This window comes from Labeo rohita, chromosome 2 (genome assembly GCF_022985175.1).
Source record: "Labeo rohita strain BAU-BD-2019 chromosome 2, IGBB_LRoh.1.0, whole genome shotgun sequence".
NCBI classification, from domain to species: Eukaryota; Metazoa; Chordata; class Actinopteri; order Cypriniformes; family Cyprinidae; genus Labeo; species Labeo rohita.
Genome location: NC_066870.1, coordinates 27104526 through 27128568, shown reverse-complemented (window position 1 = coordinate 27128568; position 24043 = coordinate 27104526). Strand labels below are relative to the sequence as shown.

General features: G+C 34.3%; 2 protein-coding genes across 11 annotated transcripts; both read left to right on the top strand.

The window, feature by feature from the left end:
- Window positions 1-18388, top strand: cbln10 (cerebellin 10). 4 transcript variants are annotated; one of them, XM_051135762.1, is made up of 5 exons: window positions 1-355; window positions 624-686; window positions 776-859; window positions 1532-1651; window positions 1735-3711. In XM_051135762.1, exons 1-5 carry the CDS (start codon window positions 187-189, stop codon window positions 2016-2018), a joined length of 720 nt encoding a protein of 239 aa, XP_050991719.1. In that variant the 5' UTR covers window positions 1-186; the 3' UTR covers window positions 2019-3711. The 4 variants fall into 4 exon arrangements, with proteins under 4 accessions (XP_050991719.1, XP_050991728.1, XP_050991710.1 ...); XM_051135771.1 differs by lacking the exons at window positions 776-859; window positions 1532-1651; window positions 1735-3711 and adding exons at window positions 16982-17044; window positions 17540-17659; window positions 17743-18321 and having other exon boundaries at window positions 48-355; XM_051135753.1 differs by lacking the exons at window positions 1532-1651; window positions 1735-3711 and adding exons at window positions 17540-17659; window positions 17743-18306 and having other exon boundaries at window positions 48-355.
- LOC127181207 (cerebellin-2) lies at window positions 7846-24006 on the top strand. 7 transcript variants are annotated; one of them, XM_051135797.1, is made up of 4 exons: window positions 7846-8085; window positions 23033-23116; window positions 23485-23622; window positions 23718-24006. In XM_051135797.1, exons 1-4 carry the CDS (start codon window positions 7917-7919, stop codon window positions 24002-24004), a joined length of 678 nt encoding a protein of 225 aa, XP_050991754.1. In that variant the 5' UTR covers window positions 7846-7916; the 3' UTR covers window positions 24005-24006. The 7 variants fall into 7 exon arrangements, with proteins under 7 accessions (XP_050991754.1, XP_050991781.1, XP_050991804.1 ...); XM_051135824.1 differs by lacking the exons at window positions 23033-23116; window positions 23485-23622; window positions 23718-24006 and adding exons at window positions 11469-11516; window positions 12018-12155; window positions 12243-12768 and having other exon boundaries at window positions 7849-8085; XM_051135847.1 differs by lacking the exons at window positions 23033-23116; window positions 23485-23622; window positions 23718-24006 and adding exons at window positions 8309-8392; window positions 8951-9088; window positions 14816-15059 and having other exon boundaries at window positions 7854-8085.
- The last annotated feature ends 37 nt before the right edge of the window (window positions 24007-24043 follow it).

Below are 24043 nucleotides of genomic sequence, written 5' to 3'. Positions count from 1 at the left end.
AATATTATCACAGTGGTGCACCAGCTGTCAGTTCCATGTGGCTTAGACTGGTTATTGCTTCAAAATGTAGTTTTTGCAGTCCAGAGTCTGTTGGTCTGTTTAAACAATTACGCAACTTCTGGTCTTTAAAACAAAGAGAGTGTTACTCAGTTGATACAGCACTAGTAACAGACAGAACAGTAAATAATGTTGATTCTTATAGCAATTATAATGCTCAACGTGTGGGCTATACCAGCAGATGACTTATTTTCACCAAACATAAACATTCTTGAAGAACTGGGGAAAATAAAGATCATGGAAACAAGGATGGAATCCATGGAGAAGCAAATGGAGCAACTGAGAACAGAAAACAGAGGTAATGTGACACTGTTTACAAATGTTTTTTTAAAGAACATACATATATGGAGAACTTTAATAAAGTATAAAAACCCAATAAAGTATACAACATTTTTCTAATCTAAAAGTAAGCTATATTGCTTTCCTAGACATCGATTAATAAGTCCTGCCATAAAAATGCTTTCCAGTGCAATAGCAACTATAGAATCTGAAACATTGTAATTTTTTGGAAAGTAAATCATTGTCCATGTATGCTCTGAAAAGTTAATGCTTATTCATTATTTTAGCACAAGCAAAGAAGCTGGAGGAAACAAAGATCAAAATGGATGAACTAATAAAAGAAAATGAAGGTAATATAACTGATTCCTTTTGTCAAAACATCAGAACACCTTAAATGTTTTTTGTAAATGAATTAATCTATCAAAGATTATTATTTTAGCACAAGCAAAGGAACTGGAGACGATGCGTGGTACAACAACTGATGTAAAGATCAAAATGGATGAACTAATAAAACAAAATGAAGGTAATACAATGTTGTTTATTAATTATTATCCACCTTACTTTTCCCGTAAGAGTGGGTGCGGCCATTTGTAAATTTGAGGGATCTGGCTTCTGGTCTTATTTAGTTTTTAGCTGTACAAAACAGCTCGTTTTGTTGCCCGATATTTCAAATTAGTGTGTCTTATCACATTATTTTAATGTATTATCTTAATTATGAGCACATTGGTTTGTGGTGCAAACAGTTCCCCTATAGGCTTACTTCCGTGTTCCGTGTATATAATAAGCGAGTAAATCATTAATCTGTTTTCCAAACCTTGTTTTTGGCTTATCCTGAATCACTACGATAGGCTACATCTATAATAAGTTTTATATTTGGACTATTTTAGACTGGCATTGGTAGGAACCGCTGCGGAGTACTTAGCCCAGTACCTGCGTGATTCGTCATAGACAGAGAAAAGTAGCTTTGGCTACAATGTTCTTCCGCAAGACGCATGCAGTTCTGTTTATTAAGCAGCTTTTTAATGTATAAAATGTTGAATTTTGTGATGTATATTCATCTTTATATAAATACTTGAAACTGTACTGCTTATAAAGAATTTCAGTTATTTACTTTCTTTAATGAAGGTTATTCTAAAATGAGTGTAATCAAATCATTTCTAATGACATCATCTAATGTGCATATTTTATGTCTTAGTTTCAAAAGTGGCTTTCTCAGTTTCACTGTCATCCTCTAATGGACCACACGGTAGTTTACACACGCTGGTTTACAAACACATCTTCCTTAATACTGGAGACGCCTATGATGTAAACACAGGTACAGTAGATCACTTCATATGCTTTGAACATTTTAAATCTTGAATGATTTATGTAATTGTTTTTTCTTTTTGTTTGATACAGGAATTTTTACAGCACCCATGAAAGGAGTGTATGTATTCAGGATCTTCTCCAAGGCCTATGGAAGTCGGGACAAAGCAGTTGTCGCAGGCCTGTTTAAGAACGGCCAGCATGAAATTTCAACATATGCACGGCAAGACAGTGGTTTTATCGGCTCTTCAAATGGAGTGTCTCTGTTGCTGGAAAAGGGAGATAAAGTATATGTAAATCTCTATCCTGGATACTGGATTTTTGACAATGAACACCATCACAGCACCTTTAGTGGACATCTGCTTTTCCCCATGTGATCAAAACATACAAAAAAATTGCATTGCTTTGTATATCAAGACTGTACAGATTGTTTTTTTTCTGTCTGTATATATGATTTTATTCAAATTCAATTCAATTCAAATTTATCTGTATATCGCTTTTCACGATACATATTGTTGCAAAGCAACTTTACACCAAATAGACGTTTTTACAATATATGTATAGTAGCTTGATGTACATATGGCAGAGATGTGTGGTAAAGATCAATTAATGACGTAATCAAACAGACCAAGAACACTATAAATTAGTAACAGAATTTGGTAGTGCTGTATGTTGTTTCAGGGTTGGTATCATCTGAAGTCCTCTGAGGGGTTGGCATCATCTCATCTTAAGTGTTCTGGATCCAGACTGGAGCTTGTGAATTCCTAGTTACCACGGGATGTCAATCCCATGGCAAAAACAGAGAACAAATAGGAACATAATTAGCGTAGCTGCTGTTCAAACTAAGAAAAGAAAGATTTGTTAAACCAGAGCTAAAAGATTAATAATGAACATTAGATCAGATATAACTGCAGGAAAAGTTTATGAGATGCACTATTTGAATGCTTGGCTAAAAAGATGTGTCTTTAATCTAGATTTAAACAGAGAGAGTGTGTCTGAACCCCGAACGTTATCAGGAAGGCTGTTCCAGAGTTTGGGAACCAAATACGAAAAAGCTCTACCTCCTTTAGTGGACTTTGCTATCCTAGGTACTACCAACAGTCCAGAGTTTTGCGACCTTAGGGAGCGTGATGGATTGTAGCGTGATAGAAGACTAGTTAGGTACGCAGGAGCTAAACCGTTAAGTGCCTTATAGGTAAGAAGTACTATTTTATAGCTGATGCGGAACCTAATAGGTAGCCAGTGTAGAAACTTTAAAATTGGGGTAATATGATCATATTTTCTTGACCTGGTAAGGACTCTAGCAGCTGCATTTTGGACTATCTGTAGCTAGTTTATTGAAGATGCAGGACAACCACCTAGTAGTGCATTACTATAGTCCAGTCTAGAGGTCATGAATGCATGTTTCGCAGCTTGGCAATATTTCTTGGCCTTGTTGAGATATATAGCTGAGTATCATCAGCATAACAATGGAAACTAATCCGGTGTTTTCTAATAATATTACCAAGGGGCAGCATGTATATTGAAAATAGTAGAGGACCTAGAACAGATCCTTGTGGCACTCCATACTTTACTGGTGATAACTGAGATGACTCCCCATTTAAATAAACAAAGTGGTAGCGATCAGACAGGTAGGATCTAAACCATCTTAATGCCCGCCCTTGGATACCTGCATAATTTTGTAGTCGATCTATTAGTGTCATGATCTATAGTGTCGAACGCAGCACTAAGATCAAAGTTTATTTTTTATTTTATTCTTTTCAGTATTGAGAAGAATGTATACTATATACTAAAATAATCTTGGTTTATATATTAAATTTAAGCATTGTTGTACATTTCTAACAATGTTACATAGATTTGAAACATATGTGTGTCAGTGTGCCACATGTAACCCATAAAAAGCATTTTACAAGAGGCGTAGCATCTGGGTATGCAGGGTATTCATGTGTATGGGCCCAGGCTGACTGGGGGCCCACTGAGGGGGACCTTTTATTTAAAACAAGGGAACGTATTATTAATTTGTGGCATAAATAAAATAAATAAATAGTCTGCATGTTGTGCAGGACTCAGTTTCTTGTGTGCTTTTGTTATATTGCTACCGTAGAACTCCGTCATTTTTTTTAAACTAAGTGCAAATGCTTTTTTTTTTTTTTTTATTATTAAATCAAATTGATTACAACTAAAATGTGAGTAGTGAGGTTTTTTTTTCTTAACTAACTTTGTCTTTTTGAATTTTGGGCTGCTGTGCCAAGAGTGTGTTTGCGTTTTTAAAATAAAGTGAAAATTACGAGACTAAAGTTCTGTTATAGTGCATTAATGAAGTTAATATTTTTAAATTAACCATTAAAACACAACATAAAAAGTAAATGATTTTTAAAAAATGGAATCCAGAAAAAAATTAAAACAGAAAAAATAAATTTGGGAAAAAATAAAACAGACTTCATTCGGTCCTATGATTCTCAAAAAAGTTATATTGTTGGCATTTCTAAGGTTACATTACAACTGTTAGGCTATTTATAAGCTGTTTTATTTACGATTTTTAAACACTGATTGATTGATTTCATGAGAAATTAATTTTATTAAGTTGTTCTGATTTTTTTTAACATGTCTTCTGATATTTATTCATGTTTATTTCATGATGTAACTAGTAACACAGAGACAAAGATGACTGATTCACATGCTGCTTGAACTCAGGTGAATACAGTGATCTCATGTCACATTAAAGAGTGGAAAAACACATTTATTGTTTGTATTTCATGATACAATTGACAAAATTGAAAGGCTACGATTTGTGTTATATTAAAAGTAACAAAATGCTTATTGTGATTATTGAATGGGTGGCTGGCACGCCTCAAATAATGAAAAGACTTGAAAATGTTAAATATCATTTCCAAGCATTTATACTGTCAAAAAGTATGTAATGTGATTTACATCAGAAAAGACAACAATAAGAAGTGCTGGAGCCCTACAAATGTTTTTGCATATGGGCCTGGGGTGGACTTGCTATGCCACTATGAATCACGAGTTTGAAGTGTTTATATCAGGAGAAAAACACAATAATTAGTCAATTTCAGCTCTGAGTTTATTGCATTTCATTTGAATATAATTTAATATATTTTGAAATCTTTGGTAATTTATTTTCCTCATTACTTTGAAAATGTATTTGATTTCTATCTACTCATAAATATGGTTTATAGCAGGTGTTAACGGTGATAAACAACCATTATACTAATGAAGGACGGGGTTGGGTTGGATTTGCTGTAAACCATTAAAGCTCATTTAGTTAGAGAGAATAACCACCTGGATCATCGTGTCACACCTCCCACCACATACAACACACTACCATACCGGTCATTTACGACCCTACAGGCCTGCACACCTACACCTACCACAGCCTGGGAGGGGGGGCAACTATACCGACTACATAGTATGCTTTTGCATACCACTAAGGGTCGCCACAACACCGGTCATCAGGTAAAGTACTACGGAGTTACAACAGAGAAACGTGTCAGTAATCCCGCGAGGAGAATTTCCTCATTTAGAATTACAGTTTTGTCATTTAGAACGCTTCCTTCCAGATCGCTTTAAAGGCTCCTTATGACGTCATATTATGTCGTCTCGGAAGGCCGTTTTTAAAAAAAAAAAAAAAAAACCAATTTAAAGGACTCACCGTCACTGCTGACACATTATACCAACATAAATACAAAGAAAACTTGCACACATGGTGTTATAGGGCATCATATTGTTAGATCGCTGTCTCCATGCCTAGACAAATAAGATCCAGCCCCGGACGCCAGATCCCGTCAGAAAATATCAGTTTGTCCAGTGTCAGAACAACTCGTCAGCAGAGTAGTCTAATCCCCAAACCCTGTTAAAACAGGAGGTCTTGTCTGGTACCCAGAATACCCAAAACACTATTAACAGTCTTCTGCCAGCCAAGAAGTTGACTGAGGAAAAAGCCAATGAAAGTGAAGAGCAGAAGCAGGAGACAAAGTATGATGGTAAAAGGAGCAGAGTTTATTGAATAGTCTTAGTTGTGTATGTCTCAATGCTAAGACTTCGTCTGGAGAACACAAATTCAACAAGTATTGTTATACCAAACCGGTTCACAACAGCATCCCATAAACCTTGAGTTTCCATAAACATTCCCTTGTATCTCTTATTCATGAAGACAAACAGCCCTTGAAGCTACACAGTCATAAGACTAATCAACAGTGGAAAATATATTAAAAACAAACAACTATAATATAATATAAATGATTAATCAATTAATGAATCAATAAAATGAATATATAAATGACTATAATGATTATTATAAATGATTAAATGAAATAATAAAATGATTAAATGATTAATGATTATAAATGAATAAAGAATAAATGAAGAAAGCAAAACACAACACAAATGTATGGTTGCTCTGAGGCAAAACACACACAGTTTGCATTTGAGGATCGTCCGATCCTTCAATATATAGCTATAAGTATATGGGTTCTCAGTAGTTTATTGAAAGTAATACATTCCCTATACATTTCCAAGCATTAATACTGTCAGTAAAACAGCTTGTAAGTGATTTACCTTAGAAAGACAATAATCAGTTTTGGAGCCCACATTAACCTAACGTTTCAGGGGAGGCGTACAAATATTGCTTCAAAATGTAGTTTTTGCAGTCCAAAGTCTATTGTTCAGTTTACATAATTACACAAGTTGTGGTTTTTATGACTAAGAGAACGGTAATTCAACAGAAAATACACGTAATGTTTGAAGTTTAAAATTGGTAGTTGGTTGTTTTTTATGCATTGTAAAGTTAATGATTGTTCATTATTTTAGCACAAGCTAAAAAAACTGGAGGACCTGAATGTGACAATGAAAGAGAGAAAGATCAAAATAAATGAACTTATTAAACAAAATGAAGATATATTTTAGAAATTACAGTTTTGTCAGTGAGACGTCATTGAAATATATATATATTATTAGACCTGCAATTGATCTTACTTAATTGATTTTGAGTAAATGAATTCATCGTCAATGAATATCTTAGCACAAGCAAAGAAGCTGGGGATCCTGCATGGTATAACAACTGACGTAAAGATCAAAACAGATGATCTAATAAAACAAAATGAAGGTACTGTATAAGGTAAACCTTACAAATGAGACCAATGAGATAATTTGTAATCTAATGTACATGTATCAAAATATTTTTAGTTTTAAAAGTGGCTTTTTCAGTATCTCTGTCATCCGGACCACATAATAGTTTACACACCTGACTTACAAACACATCTTCCTCAATACTGGAGACGCCTATATAATGCAAACACAGGTACAGTAAATTATATACTGTAATTGCAACTTTTTTATAATCCTTTAAAGTTAAAGGGCACATTTAGCCATTTATGTCTGATACAGGAATCTTCACAGCACCCAGGGAGTGTATGTATACAGGGTTTTCTCAAAGACCTATGGAAGTCATAAAGGTCTGTTTAAGAACAGCCAGCATGAAATTGCAGCATATGCACATTAAGCAAGTGGTTTTATAAGCTCTTCAGATTGAGTTTCTCTGCTGCTGGATCTCTATCTTGATCTCATTTTGATTTTTGGCCTTTTGATTACCATCACAGCACCTTTAGTGGACATCTGCTTTTCCATTTCAACACAAAGTTTACTCAGCAGCATCTCTGTGTAGCATATCAAGACTGTAATCATACAAGATGTCCAATGCACATTATTTCCCTTCAGTTTGTAATATTTCCACAGTGCACATAGAGGAATCAGAAATTAGTTCATTTTCATTTGTTATTAAAGTCATACAGGAATGTTTACATCACCTATGAGGCAAATAAAAGGTATTTTACTACTGTAAATAAAATTTACTTCAAATTTTAGACTGTTGATAAGAACTTTTTTACACTGTACAAATACATATTTTTGGTTTCTATCAAATCAAGTTTTTAACAATGCTACGAGGCCCTAGATTGTGCTCTGGAGTCACTGATCTGAATACAACTTGAATAAAAAAGACTTTGATTAGAAATAGAGTGAAAGCCTTGTTCAACAGAAACTATAGCATAACATGAAGAAAAGAAAAAACAGGTAAAATAATGGAAAAAGGCACAATACTTTGAAATCCTTCTTTTCATGCATTAAAAAAAGCATTGCTTCTATAGTCCAAAGTCTACTGGGCAGTTTAAATAATTACGCAATATGTTGTTCTGTCTTTATGACTAAAAAAACACAAATTCAGTTGATTCAGTACAGTACTAGTATCCGACAGAGCAATAATGTTGATTCTTATAACAGTTGTACTGCTCAACGTGTGGGCTATACCAGCAGAAGAAATATTTTCTCCAAGCATAAATATCTTTGAAGAACTAGGAAAAATAACAACCATGGAAAAAAAGATGAAATCTATGGAGGATGAAATGGAACGGCTAAAAACAGAGAACAAAGGTAACATGACAGGATTCTATGCATACACGACAGTGCCAGTTTAAAATGAACTGCAATAATTTGTATATTTATGAAACCATACTGCTCTACTAAAATATTATAAAATACTGTTAAACTGCATACTGTGATATCACTACTTGAAAAACCTTAAGAAGATGAATCTACATATTTCTTCAGCTTATGTTCATGTATATACTAAATATTTGTATAATTATTATTTTAGAACAAGCAAAAGAACTGAAGATTTTGCATGAAACAACAAATGACACAAAGATCAAAATGGATGAACTAATGAAGCAGAATCAAGGTAACAAATTACAATTTGTAAAGTCACTTTAAAATTAAGGTGGTTACAACTTTGCAGATATTTGTCATCAAGTCAAATGAGTCAAGATTTATTTATTAATGATGTTGAATTCTGTGATTTATTTTTTCTATATCTAAGTATTTCTAATGAGTACTTTAGCATGTATGCATCAAACTTATCAAATGTGTCAGTAAAGACAATATAAAGTCCCTAATTATTTCTATTCCATATAATTGCTGTTTTTTTAAACTGTCTAATCATTCAAAGTCCTGAAAAAAAAAATTAACTTAAATATTTATTGAGCAATAAATCACTATTAGAATGATTTCTGAAGGACTAGCGACAGAAGAAAACAGAATGAAGACTGGAGTAATGGCTGTTGAAAATTTAGCTTTACCATCACAAGAATAAATTTCATTTATTTCATTTTTAATCAAATAAATACAGCCTTAAGAGATTTCTTTTGAAAATAAACAAATTTTACAACCCCAAACACCTGAATGATAATGTAAATATAATGAGATCATTTGTAATCTAATTTTTACGTTTATGTTTTAGCTCCTAAAGTGGCATTCTCTGTCTCTCTGTTGACCTCTTTTGGACCAAAAAGTGTTGGACCCTTTCATAATGGTTTACACACTCTGATTTACAAATACGTCTTCCTTAATATTGGAAACGCCTATGATCCAAACACAGGTGAATCAGTTCATATACTGTGAATATCTGTGGGGTTTTCTATAACACTCTCAACTGAATGCATCTAAATAACCTCTGTCTTTACAGGAATCTTTACAGCACCTGTGAGGGGAGCATATGCTTTTAGGGTCTTCTCTAAGGCCTTTGGAAATCCAGAGAGAGCTGTTACTGCAGGCCTGTTTAAAAATGACCAGCATATAATTTCTACACATGGACACCAATCAGGCGGTTTTATCAGCTCTTCAAATGGAGTTTCTCTGCTGCTAGGAGAAGGGGATAAAGTGAAGGTAAATCTCTATCCTGGACAATGGATTTTCGACAATGGAGAACACCATCACAGCACATTCAGTGGACATCTGCTTTTCCCCATGTGAACTTGCAGACGGTCATACATTAAGGATGTACAATTCTTAAAAAAAATCGATTTATTTAATGTAACTGAACATGTAATCAAGTGGCTGTCAAATATTCTTCATATCATGGCTTAGTTTAAGGCAGTGCAAAATGCTTCAGGCATGTAAATTAAAATGAAAATGTGCAGAATGCAACATTACAACTGATGGGGAAAAAAAATATTAAAGACTACGAATGTACAAATAATGACATGCAACAAGTGAATGTGTCCTATGTGTCCTTACTACATTTCTGTGCCTTCACTGTGGTAGTACCCTTCCTGTCTACGGAGGGTCAGAGAGCTCTCAGATTTCATTAAAACATCTTAATTCATGTTCCGAAGATAAACGTACAGGTCTTACAGGTTTGGAACAACATGAGGTTGTGTAATTAATGACAGAATTTTTTATTTTTGCGTGAACTATCCCTTTAACACACTCGGAGGTTTAGAGAGTCTGTAACAAGCCGATTTTGTGGCTGTGTTTTGATGAGGTTGACTTTGAAAAAAACACGTTTGCATGACGCATTCAAATGGGGAAAAACAAGAGCTTTAAGGGCAAAGTCTCCTAATTTGTTTTCTCCTCACAATCATAACGGTAGACATAGAATCCACAGCTATCGTTAGATTAATGAGCACAGAAGCCCTATGATTACTACGGCCATCATTTAAAGTGTCACAAAATTCTGAAATGTGACCCAGGACCACAAAACCACTCAGGGTCAGTTTTTTTAAATTGATATTTATAAATCATTTAAAAGCTAAATAAATAAGCTTTCCATTGATGTATGGTTTGTTGGGATAGGACAATTTTTGGCCGAGATCTGAAGGTGTGAAAAATAAAAATATTGAGAAAATTGCCTTTAAAGTCGTCCAAATGAAGTTCTTAGCGATGCATATTACTAATCAAAAAGTTTTTACATATTTACAGTAGGTAATTTACAAAATATCTTCATGGAACATGATCTTTATCTAATATCATAATGATTTCATAATGAATAAAAGAAAAATGGATCATTTTGACCCATACAGTGTATTTTTGGCTATTGCTGCAAATATACCCATGCTACTTAAGACCGATTTTGTGGTCCAGGGTCGCAAATTATCATACAATATCGGATTCTTTTTCATTATTGATCATATATTGAAGGTCAAAATTATCGTACAAATGCTCTGTTATTTTCAGCGCCGAGTGACTAAGTGCCTCTGATTGCCCAATGCATTCATAAGTTCAAAAGAGATGCGTTTGATTGGTTATAAGGCTCAACGTTGAACAAAACTGCACATAAAAGCAATCTGATGCAGTGTGAGCGAATCTAAACGTATTTCCACGAACTGACACTTTTCATTCATTTTCACATTTAATTTTAACTGTGCAGGGACACTTTTGTCCTGAATTTATGGGGCATTTTACTTCTTTTTCGTGCCAATTAAGCCACAAGCCCTTGTTAATTTTCAGCCCTGGTGAGTGCATAGTTTAAACATTGCTTCTAGTCCAAAGTCTATTGGACTCTTTACAACACTGCTCTGTTAAGGACTATAAAAGAACAAGAATTCAGTGGATGCAGTATAGTAATCAACAGCGCAATAATGTTGATTCTAATAACAGTTGTAATGCTCAATGTGTGGGCTATATCAGCAGATGAAATATTTTCTCCAAGCATAAATATCTTTGAAGAACTAGAAAAAATAACAACCATGGAAAAAAAGATGAAATCTATGGAGGACGAAATGGAACGACTAAAAACAGAGAACGAAGGTAACATGACAGGATCCTATGCATACACGACAGTGCCAGTTTAAAATGAACTGCAATAATTTGTATATTTATGAAACCATACTGCTCTACTAAAATATTATAAAATACTGTTAAATTGCATACTGTGATATCACTACTTGAAAAAGCTTAAGAAGGTGAATCTACATATTTCTTCAGCTTATATTCACTGTCCATGTATATACTAAACATTTGTTTAATCGTTATTTTAGAACAAGCAAAAGAGCTGAAGATTTTGCATCTAATGAAGCAGAATCAAGGTAACAAATTACAATTTGTAAAGTCACTTTAAAATTAAGGCTGTTACAACTTTGCAGATATTTTTCATCAAGTCAAATGAGTCAAGATTCATTTATTAATGATGTTGAATTCTTATCAAAAAACTTATCAAATGTGTCAGTAAAGACAATATAAAGTCACTAATTATTTCTATTCAATATAATTGCTGTTTTTTTAAACTGTCTAATCATTCAAAATCCTGAAAAAAAAATAACTGAAATATTTATTGAGCAATAAATCACTATTAGAATGATTTCTGAAGGACTAGCGACAGTAGAAAACAGAATGAAGACTGGAATGGCTGTTGAAAATTTAGCTTTATCACAAGAATAAATTTCATTCATTTCATTTTTAATCAACTAAATACAGCCTTAAGAGATTTCTTTTGAAAACAGAAACAAATTTTACAACCCCAAACATCTGAATGATAATGTAAATATAATGAGATCATTTGTAATCTAATTTTTACGTTTATGTTTTAGCTCCTAAAGTGGCATTCTCTGCCTCTCTGTTGACTTCTTTCGGACCACAAAGTGTTGGACCCTTTTATAATGGTTTACACACTCTGATTTACAAATACGTCTTCCTTAATATTGGAAACGCCTATGATCCAAACACAGGTGAATCAGTTCGTATACTGTGAATATCTGTGGGGTTTTCTATAACACTCTTAATTGAATGCATCTAAATAACCTCTGTCTTTACAGGAATCTTTACAGCACCTGTGAGGGGAGCGTATGCTTTCAGGGTCTTCTCTAAGGCCTTTGGAAATCCAGAGAGAGCTGTTACTGCAGGCCTGTTTAAAAATGACCAGCATATAATTTCTACATATGGACACCAAGCAGGCGGTTTTATCAGCTCTTCAAATGGAGTTTCTCTGCTGCTAGAAGAAGGGGATAAAGTGAAGGTAAATCTCTATCCTGGTAATTGGATTTCCGACAATGGAGAACACCATCACAGCACATTCAGTGGACATCTGCTTTTCCCCATGTGAACTTGCAGACGGTCATACATTAAGGATGTACAATCCTTAAAAAAATCAATTTACTTAATGTAACTGAACATGTAATCAAGTGGCTGTCAAATATTCTTCATATCATGGCTTAGTTTAAGGAAGTAGTATCAGTGCAAAATGCTTCAGGCATGTAAATTAAAATGAAAATGTGCAGAATGCAACATTACAACTGATGGGGGAAAAAAATACTAAAGATTACGAATGTACGAATAATGACATGCAACAAGTGAATGTGTCCTTACTACGTTTCTGTGCCTTCACCGTGGTAATACCCTTCAAAACATCTTAATTCATGTTCCGAAGATAAACGTACAGGTCTTACAGGTTTGGAACAACATGAGGGTGAGTAATTAATGACAGAATTTTTTATTTTTGGGTGAACTATCCCTTTAACACACTCAGAGGTTTAGAGAGTCTGTAACGAGCCGATTTTGTGGCTTTGTTTTAATGAGGTTGAAAAAACACGTTTGCATGACGCATTTAAATGGGGATAAACAAGAGCTTTAAGGGCAAACTTTCTTAATTTGTTTTCTCTTCAAAATCATAACGGTACATAGAATCCACAGCTATCGTTAGATTAATGAGTATAGACGCCCTATGATTACTATGGCCATCATTTAAAGTGTCACAAAATTCTGAAATGTGACCCAGGACCACAAAACCACTCATAAGGGTCAGTTTTTTTAAATTGATATTTATAAATCATTTAAAAGCTGAATAAATAAGCTTTCCATCGATGTATGGTTTGTTAGGATAGGATAATTTTGGCAGAGATACAACTATTTGAAAATCTGGAATCTGAAGGTGTAAAAAATAAAAATATTGAGAAAACTGCCTTTAAAGTTGTCCAAATGAAGTTCTTAGCGATGCATATTACTAATCAAAAATTAAGTTTTTATATATTTACAGTAGGTAATTTACAAAATATCTTCATAGAACATGATCTTTATCTAATATCATAATGATTTTTGGAATAAAAGAAAACTGGAACATTTTGACCCATAAAATGTATTGTTGGCTATTGCTACAAATATACCCATGCTACTTAAGACTGATTTTGTGGTCCAGGGTCGCAAATTATCATACATTTTTCATTATTGATCATATATTGAACAGAGGTCAAAATTATCGTACAAATGCTCTGGCATTTTCAGTTCAAAGGAGATGCGTTTGATTTGTTATAAGGCTCAATGTTGAACAAAACTGTGCGTAAAAGCAATCTGATGCAGTGTGAGTGAATCTAAATGTATTTCCGTGAATTGACACTTTTCATTCATTTTCACATTTAATTTCAACTGTGCAGGGACACTTTTGTCCTGAATTTATGGGGCATTTTACTTCTTTTTCATGCCAATTACACCACAAGCCCTTGTTAATTTCCAGCCCTGGTGAGTGCATAGTTTAAACATTGCTTCTGTAGTCCAAAGTCTATTGAACTGTTTACGCAAGACACTGCTCTATTAAGGACTATAAAAGAACAAGAATTCAGTTAATGCTCAATGTGTGGGCTATACCAGCAGATGATTTATTTTCGCCAGCCATAAACATCCTTGAAGAACTAGGGAAAATAACCACAATGGAAAAAGGATACAATCTATGGAAAAGGAAATGGAACGACTAAAAATGGAGAATGAAGGTAACATGCCAGGATCCTACATACATGACACAAGTGCCAGGATATTTATGAAACCATACTGCTCTACTGATCAATTCAAAATAAAGTTATATGATGAATTATTCCTGAAGAATCATGTGACAGATAAAGACTGGAGTAACAGTTGTTGAAAATGTAGCTTTGCCATTACAGAATTTTTTTAAATTGATTAAAATATAAAACAGTTAAAATTATAATATTTTACAATATTACTGATTTTTTTTTTTATAAATGCAGCCCTGCTGAGCAAAAGAGAATTCTTTTAAAAACCACTTTTGAAATGTTTTGGGGGAAAAAAAACATACCAGCCTCAACGTTTTAAATGATAAATGTACATGTAATGAGATCATTTGTAATTAATGTATAGGTTTATGTTTTAGCTTCTAAAGTGGCTTTCTCAGCCTCTCTGTTGACCACTTTTGGATCACATAACATTGGACCCTTTCATAATGGTTTACACACTCTGATTTACAAACACGTCTTCCTCAATACTGGAAATGCCTATGATCCAAACACAGGTGAACCAATTCATATAGTGTTAATGTATTTGTGGGATTTTTTTTTATAACACTCTTATTTGAATGTATCTAATTATCCACTGTCCAATACAGGAATCTTTACAGCACCTGTGAGGGGAGCATATGCTTTCAGGGTCTTCTCCAAGGCCTCTGGAAACCAACAGAGAGGCCTTACCGCAGGCCTGTTTAAAAATGATCAGCATATAATTTCTACATATGCAGAACAAACAAGTTTTTTATCAGCTCTTCAAATGGAGTCTCTCTGTTGCTAGAAGTAGGGGATAAAGTGAAGGTAAATCTCTATCCTGGACAATGGATTTTTGACAATGGACAACACCATCACAGCACATTCAGTGGACATCTGCTTTTCCTCATGTGAAACTTGCAGACGACTATTCATCCAAAACAAACAACGTTTTATACATAAAGAATGTCAATTAACAATCAATCCTTGCACACTTGAAGGCAATGGATAGGTGCGCAGGAGACAAAGACCAAAGTCCAAAAAAGTTTTATTTACAACGTTTCGTTCTCATAACCTTCATCAGGATGAAGGACACGATGAAGGTCATAAGATTGAAACATAATAACATTTTTTAATACTTTTGCAAGTATTGGTAGTGTGCAGGATTATACATAAAGAATGTACAACCCTTAAAAAAAATCAATTTATGAGTTTATTTGACACACACAATATATATATATATATATATATATATCAAGTGGCTGTCAAATTTAAATAATAAAATCAATGCAATATATTCTTCATATCATGGCATAAGAAATTTTAAGTAGTATCATTAGTGCAAAATGGGTGATGCATGTAAAACTAAATGAAAATGTGCAGAACTGATGGGAAAAAAAAAGATTAAAGATTATGAATTTACAAATAATGACATGCAACAAGTGACTGATGTTCAGGAAATTAAGCTTTCCAAAACAGGAAGTTGACATGTTGACATGATGACCTTGTAACCAATTACCAATGTTACAATATCAACATGCGTGTTACTATGCCAAAGAATGCCACAGTCAAGCGTTTTCTCAAAATAGCAAACTCTGGGTGTCACATTATTCCATTATCAAAACAAGCTCTTTTATGGTTTTCTGCAGTCACTGATCTTGAATTGTACTTTCATGGAGCATCAATAAAGAGACCTTGATCCAACTGGACTTATAGAAGAACATTATGGAAAAGAAGGGTTGGACAAAATAATAATAATAATAATAATAATAATAATAATAATAATAAATTAAACACATATAAATCTCAATGTGCAATGATTCCTTTTTAAGAAATCAGATCCTTTTATGCAGCAATGTTCAATTAGTTGTTGTAGTTGTAGCTTTTGTGTGTGTTTCCCTGTTTTCCTGTTTTATGTTCCTGTCCAAATTCCTGGTTAAGCTGTTCATATTTAGTCTACTTGTTTCCCTGAAGTAATTTCCTGCCGTTTTGTTTTGCTGTTTTCATTTAACCCTTGTGTGTCAATTTTAAGAAAGTTGCACAGAGGTCCTCAGAGGACAAAATGTCTGTCAAAAAACAAAAACAAAAAAAAAAAACATTAATTTCTTTTCTGAAGACAGAAAGACATGAAGATTTATGACACAATTCCAGATTTATGACACAATTCCAAAAAAAATATGCAATTTTGGCTAAATATATGCTGTTTGCATTAACACAGCCCCCCCCAAAATGGCCCTAAGGATGCACAAGGGTTAATAAAACCTTTGACAACTGAGCCACAAACCTCTGCTTGCCTGCTTGTATCCTGCCTGATGTTGTTACAGATACATCGCTAAAAAGTGACTGAGCAATCGATAATGTTGATTTTTCCAACAGTTTTTATGCTCAATATATGGGCTATACAAGCAGATGAATTATTTTTACCAAACATAAACATCATTGAAGAACTGGGAAAAATAAAGATCATGGAAACAAGGATTGAATCTATGGAAAAGGAAATGGAGCGACTAAGAACAGAAAATACAGGTAATGTGACACTGTTTATTAATGTGTTTTTAAGAAAATACCTACGGAGAACTTTATTGTATAAAGTATAAAAATTTTAATAACAAAACCCATTCTAAACTAAAAGTAAGCTATATTAATTTCCTAAACATATTAATAATCACAAAAATGCTTCTAGTTTTTCTTTCATCTTAACAGAATAACAGATCACTGTGCATTGTTCAAGTGATTTAGTCAGTGTTCATTGTCCATGTATGCACTAAAAGGTCAATGGCTGTTCATTATTTTAGCACAAGCAAAGAAGCTGGACGACACAAAGATCAAAATGGATGAACTAATAAAAGAAAATGACGGTAATATAACAGATTACAGTTTTGTCATTTACAAATCTCACATATTTGGGCAACAGAAATGTTTTTTGTAAATTAATTAGTGCTTATCTATCAAAGATTAATATTATTTTAGCACAAGCAAAGAAAGTGGAGACAACAAATGATGTAAAGATCAAAATGGATGACCTAATAAAACAAAATAAAAGTAAATATGTACTACCATAAGAGACAATTTTGCTTATTAACAATTATAAGACTCATAATTGTTCAGGTTCATTTAAGACACCATTACCATATAAAAGCCTGCTATAACTTAGTTACAAACATTTAGATATTTAAATGTTGAATTTTGTGATTTACATTCATGTTTATATATTCATTTAATCTTTGAAACCCTAAGGTAGTACTGTTTCTAAAGAGTTTCATTTATTTTCTTTTTTGAAGATAATCCTTAAAAATGAGTCTAATTAAATCATTTCTAATAATGTCATCTAATTTACATATTTTATGTCTTAGTTTCAAAAGTGGCTTTCTCAGTTTCGTTGTCGTCCTCTAATGGGCCACACAGCAGGCCACGCACCCTGATTTACAAACACATCTTCCTCAATACTGGAGATGCCTATAATTCAAACACAGGTATAGTAAATCACTTCATATACTGTAAATGTGATATTTTTATAATTCTGAAGTTTTTTTTTTTTTTTTTTGGTCTGATACAGGAATCTTTACAGCACCCATGAAGGGAGTGTATGCATTCAAGGTTTTCTCAAAGACCTATGGAAGTCAAGATGATAAAGGTGTTTCCGCAGGCCTGTTTAGGAATAGCCAGCATGTAATTTCCACATACGTACACCAAAAGAGTGGTTTTATTGGCTCTTCAAATGGAGTTTCTCTTTTGCTGGAAAAGGGAGATAAAATATATGTAATTCTCTATCGTACTTTTTCTATTTTTGACAATGAATACCATCACAGCACCTTTAGTGGACATCTGCTTTTCCCCATGTGATCAGACCTACACAAGTTTCACTAATCAGCACCTTTGCATATTGAAGAAACACACTTTGATGGCAAATATATGTATGTATGTATGTATGTATGTTTAAGCTTTCATTTAGCACGGAGCATAATCATTTTCAACTGTATTCAGCTGTCGAAAATTCAGCTTTACCAATAAATTACCATTTATTATAAAGTTTTTTTTTTATATTATATGATGATATTTCATAAATGTATTGTGTTTACTGTTGTTGTTATTGTTTTTAATGAAATAAATGCATCCTTGGCAAGCATAAGAGACTTTTCGAAAACATAAAACTTACCAACCTCAATCTTTTTAACTTTATAGTGTAAATATAGTGAGATAATTTGAAGAGTTTATTTGCAAAACCAGATAACTCCAGTTTTATTTATTTTCAGAAATAATGTGTTTTTTTTTTTTTTTTTTTTTTTTTTGTTGTTGTTGTTGTTTTTATTGTACATCCCAAGTAATATCAATCAAATTGCTTTTGGGTTGTTTTGCTTAAATAATAATAACATAATAATAATAATAATAATAATAACTAATACAGGTAACATCCAAAATTAATCATTGAAAGCATGTTTTTTATATATTAAAAGTTATATAACTCCAACAGTGGTTTTTTTTTTTTTTTTTTTTGGCAAAAGCACATAACTCCACATTTCAAAAAAAAAAAAAAAAAAATAACACTCGTTTAATCTTTGTAATTTCACAAGCTAACAATGTATAGTAGACAACTGACAAGCTTTGTTGTTGTGATCATAGACTGTATGGTTGTGCAACACAAGGAACAGCTTTGCCTTACCATTGTAACGTGCTGCTTTAACAAGGTTCCCTGATCAATTTTGGTCGGTTTTGACGAAACTCCTCTCAGCAAGCATGTCTTTTCAAAGGCCGTTTCTCAAACTGAAGGCTGCATCCTGCGGAGGTCGCATTTGTAGGCCGCATATGTCATAAAGAAATTCGTATTTTAGAATATTAACAGTTATCCACGGTTAAAGCTAGAAGGAATACAGCTCTAGCTACTGGATATGCGCACATCAATCTAACGTTATTTTTGTCACACTGTACAACAATAAAACTATGTTTGTATTATAGTAAGGGCTAAGTTTAGAGTTGGGGTAGGTGTAGACGTTAAAAAAAACACAATCCAATAGGTAGAACAATTTTCCGGTCAGAGCTGTATCCGTGAATTGTCGTAATATGCTTATGACTCGCGAATGTAATGCTCAGTTAACTGAAATAAACCAGGCTTGATGACGTATGCCGCCTGCAGATGCGAGCCTTCCGTTTGAGAATGGCCTATAGGTGCGTTCACGTCATATCGGAATTCCCGTAATTACGGGATTTCAACTTGTAAAAAGCGTTCACGTCCTCGTAGAACTCGTAATAACCATAGACATATATAGAGAGTCTATTATGTCTATTATGTCTATGGTAATAACAACTGGGAGTCTTCTGAGAGCTACGACTTGTAACACATGACCGCTGTACCACCTGACCCACACAGGCTCTCTTTAGGCGTTGATAGTGTTGCCATAAAAAAGCATAATTCCGACTCTGAGGACGTGAACAGCTCCGAGTAGAACGTCACATGTTGTCATCTCGAAATTACGGTAATTACGATATGGCGTGAATGCAGCAAAAAGGTGTGTTCGAGCTCATGCTGCGCTGCGCAGACCGATCGGCGAGATTAGCCGAAAGCAGTCGGGGAGGAGCTGAAAACGGAGCCGTCAAGTCGGACACGTTGGTGATCTCGTTGCTTCCTCAAACATAGCAGATCACGTGGCGTTTGCCTACTCTATTGCAGATGAACTGGAAGCTATATAATTTAATTTTAAAGTAACTGAACAAATACTGTTTTACAAATCAAGCTTATACTTAATCAAATTATGTTTTGTTTAGTGGTGTTATGTTAGGCTTCTGTAAACAATAAATAATTAGCTGTAATTGCTGTTGGAGAGTAAGCTACTTGTTTTGTGTTTATAGTACAAATACAAATAAGTTTTTATATTGCATGTTCAACAGTCGTGTAAACCTTAATTGTTGGAATCTATCCCAGTTCTACAAAAAACACTGAATGACAATACTTTTTAATTGCAATACATGTGTATATAATAAGTACAATAATAAACTTACGCACAAATCCAATATAAAGAATTTAAGGGGAAAAATGTACTGCAGTCAAAAGATCGTAAACTATTTACGAAATGGCAGCAAATTGATTTGTTATGCAATTATATGGATTGAAGCACGAAACACTCCTGATCATCGTCATGTGGTGAATGTGGCCAATCATGAGAAGCTGTGACGTCATCACAGCCTGGTGCAGTCGCTCCTGAAATGCTGCGCTGGCTGAGCAAGCCGGCTGTTCTCGAAACGTATGGGATTATTTTTGTGCCAATAAGAATGAACGTAACTTTATAAAACTGAACGTAACTTTCCAAGAAACGATCAAAAATATGCCACTGCAAAAGAAGAAAAACACAATGAAAATGAAAAAATGAACTCAGTCGGACGAATTTAACATGCTCTTCAAATATGCTTCATTCTTTGTTAATGATTTTCAAAGAATCGTTTTCGCGAATCATGGATTCTGAATGCGTTGCCACAGCTTTCGCTTACGCTTTGCAAATTTGCGTTTGCTGTTTTGGCACAAACCTCTCGTGGGGGCGGGCTTAACAACGATCTACTCTGATTGGCTAATGAGCTTTTGATGGACAGTTGCTCTCTGACCTGGAAGCACGGACGGTGACGTCAGTGGTGCAATACGTCGTGCTTTGTTTATAGAAAATATCAGAACTGTTGCACACTGTACATGAATAAAACTTTTATCGATGTTATTGATTAACGTTACTTTAGCAACACGAACTTACTTCAAGCTGCCCTGAGGGACAAGCTGAGGTGGAAGATGATGCTGCTCCGTGTCTCTGCTGGGAGCTCATCTTTAGAAACTAAGAGACGACCGTAGGTGAAATACTAATAACATTAATACTTAATATAAACAAAGCACGACGTATTGCACACCGCAACAACTTTCCAATATGTGCGCCACTGACGTTCCGTCCGTGCTTCCAGGTCAGAGAGCAACTGTCCATCAAAAGCTCATTAGCCAATCAGAGTAGATCGTTGTTAAGCCCGCCCCCACGAGAGGTTTGTGCCAAAACAGCAAACGCAAATTTGCAAAGCGTAAGCGAAAGCTGTGGCAACGCATTCAGAATCCATGATTCGCGAAAACGATTCTTTGAAAATCATTAACAAAGAATGAAGCATATTTGAAGAGCATGTTAAATTCGTCCGACTGAGTTCATTTTTTCATTTTCATTGTGTTTTTCTTCTTTTGCAGTGGCATATTTTTGATCGTTTCTTGGAAAGTTACGTTCAGTTTTATAAAGTTACGTTCATTCTTATTGGCACAAAAATAATCCCATAGAAACGCTCTCGCGTTACTTTGATGCCACACGTGAACGTCACGTGGCGTCGGCGCCAGTTCAAGTCGGACAAAATTTCTAACAGGTGTTTTAACAAATAATGCTACCTGTCAGATTGTGCTACCAACACTGTGTTTTTCATACTGTAATGTTATGTTTAGGGTTGGGGTAGGTGTACACGTTAATAAAGCCTCACACAATATTAATATCATGCTGGAAGCAAAATCTGATAGGTAGCATTTTTCGCTGTCGAATTATGCTACCATCTGTTTTAATGGGAGGTAGCAAAATCTGACAGGGTAGCACAAATTGTCAGAACACCGGCATGCACTACTTCAAGTCAGCCGCCGATCGGTCTGCGCAGCGCCGCATGAAGTCGAACGCACCTATTGTGACTGCCAGCCTTGTCACCTGACCTGAATACAGCGCGCTGATTCGCTAAAATGGACTTATCCGCTTCTGTTCACAAACAAGGGCGCTTGTCGGCTTCTGCAGTAAAAGGTGAACTCGTGATGCCTTAAAAGTGTACAATACCGGCTTTTTTTGACAAAAGGTGTTTAGGGTTCAGATAATGGCAGAGGACAGGCCCGGGAGAGAAGAAATCTTTGAATAAAGTTATGAATAAAGTTGTTAGCTTCAGAAAATTACAGTTAAACCACTGATGTCACATAGCGTTGGGTACCAAAACCCCTTATATAACCAGTATGTACCTGGACGAATAAGAAGGCAGATTTCGGTGCCTCATGTCGGTGCCACTTAAATGCCTGAGCCGTCACTGATGCTGAAATGGACGTAGGAAGCATAATCAACACATGTGATCGCTAGTTAAATTATACTGCAATCATGTGCTGTCAGAATAATCGGAAAAAATATTCCTGACTGAGAACATTCACGTGAATGCAAATTAGAAAGCTGTGATAATATAAATCCAACACATCTTTGTAGTAACGTTATAGTGTCCATATTGTGTTCACATTCCAACTAAACCGTAATATATTGTTTAATCGTGCAGCCTCTTTAATTTTTTGCCCCTTTGTTATGAATTTATGGGGCATTTTAGTTCATTTCCGGCCCTGGTAAGTGCATAGTTTAAATATTGCTTCTGTAGTCAAAAGTCTATTGGACAGTTTACGCAAGGCATTGCTCTGTTAAGGATTCTAAAAGAACAAGAAGAGTTCAGTTGATTCAGTTTAACAACTGAAAGTGCAATTAATGCTCAATGTGTAGGCTATACCAGCAGATGATTTATTTTCACCAGACATAAACATCCTTGAAGAACTAGGGAAAATAACCACAATGGAAAAAAAGATGGAGAAGGAAATGGAACGACTAAAAATAGAGAACGAAGGTAACATGCCAGGATCCTACACACTGTAAATGCCAGTTTAAAATAAACTGCAATAATTTGTATATTTATGAAACCATATTGCTGTACTGAAATATTTAGAAATAAAGTTAAATTGATATCACGGGTGACAAAGGCTAAGGAGAATCTATATATTTGTTCAGCTTTAATTTACTGTCCATATTCACTAAACAGTTTTTTTATTATTATTTTAGAACAAGCAAAAGAACTGAAGATTTTGTATGATACAACGACTGGCACAAAGATAAAAATGGATGAATTAATAAAGCAGAATCAGGGTAACGAATTATAATTTGCAAATCAAATCACTTTGAAAAGGCTATAAAACAGTTTTTCGCAAAAATATTAAACAGCACAACTGTTTTCAAATGTGATAATAATAATTATAATACAGAATATTTCTTGAGCACCAAATCAATGTTAGAATGATTTCTGAAGAATCATGTCAAATGGACTGGAGTAACAGCTGTTGAGAATGTAGCTTTGCCATTACAGAAATAAATAACATTTTAAAATGATAATATTTTACAATATTACTGTTTAAAAAAGAAAAAAAATGCAGCCTTTTTGTGCAATGCAAAGTCTTAAATGATAAGTGTACATGTAATGAGATAATTTGTAATTAATTTTTAGGTTTATGTTTTAGCTTCTAAAGTGGCTTTCTCAGCCTCTCTGTTGACCTCTTTTGGACCAAAAAGTGTTGGACCCTTTCATAATGGTTTACACACTCTGATTTACAAACACGTCTTCCTGAATACTGGGAACGCCTATAATCCAAACACAGGTGAATCAGTTCATATAGTGTGAATGTACAGTATCTGTGGGATTTTCTATAACACTCTCATTTGAATGTATCTAGTTAACCACTGTCTGTTACAGGAATTTTCACAGCACCTGTGAGGGGAGCGTATGCTTTCAGGGTCTTCTCCAAGGCCTCTGGAAACAAACAGAGAGCCGTTACTGCAGGCCTGTTTAAAAATAACCAGCACATAATTTCTACACATGCACATCAAGTAGGCGGTTTTATCAGCTCTTCAAATGGAGTTTCTCTGTTGCTAGAAGAAGGGGATCAAGTGAAGGTAAATCTCTATCCTGGACAATGGATTTTTGACAATGGACAACACCATCACAGCACATTCTGTGGACATCTGCTTTTTCCCATGTGAACTTGCAGACCATTAAAAAAAAAAAGGGGGGGATTATAC

Coding starts and splice junctions, on each gene's coding strand:
- cbln10 (XM_051135753.1), top strand. CDS start 187: ATGTTGATTCTTATAGCAATTATAATGCTCAACGTGTGGGCTATACCA. Junction 356..623: donor ACTGAGAACAGAAAACAGAG/GTAATGTGACAC, acceptor TCATTATTTTAG/CACAAGCAAAGAAGCTGGAG. Junction 687..775: donor ACTAATAAAAGAAAATGAAG/GTAATATAACTG, acceptor TTATTATTTTAG/CACAAGCAAAGGAACTGGAG.
- LOC127181207 (XM_051135797.1), top strand. CDS start 7,917: ATGTTGATTCTTATAACAGTTGTACTGCTCAACGTGTGGGCTATACCA. Junction 8,086..23,032: donor GCTAAAAACAGAGAACAAAG/GTAACATGACAG, acceptor TTATTATTTTAG/AACAAGCAAAAGAACTGAAG. Junction 23,117..23,484: donor ATTAATAAAGCAGAATCAGG/GTAACGAATTAT, acceptor TTTATGTTTTAG/CTTCTAAAGTGGCTTTCTCA.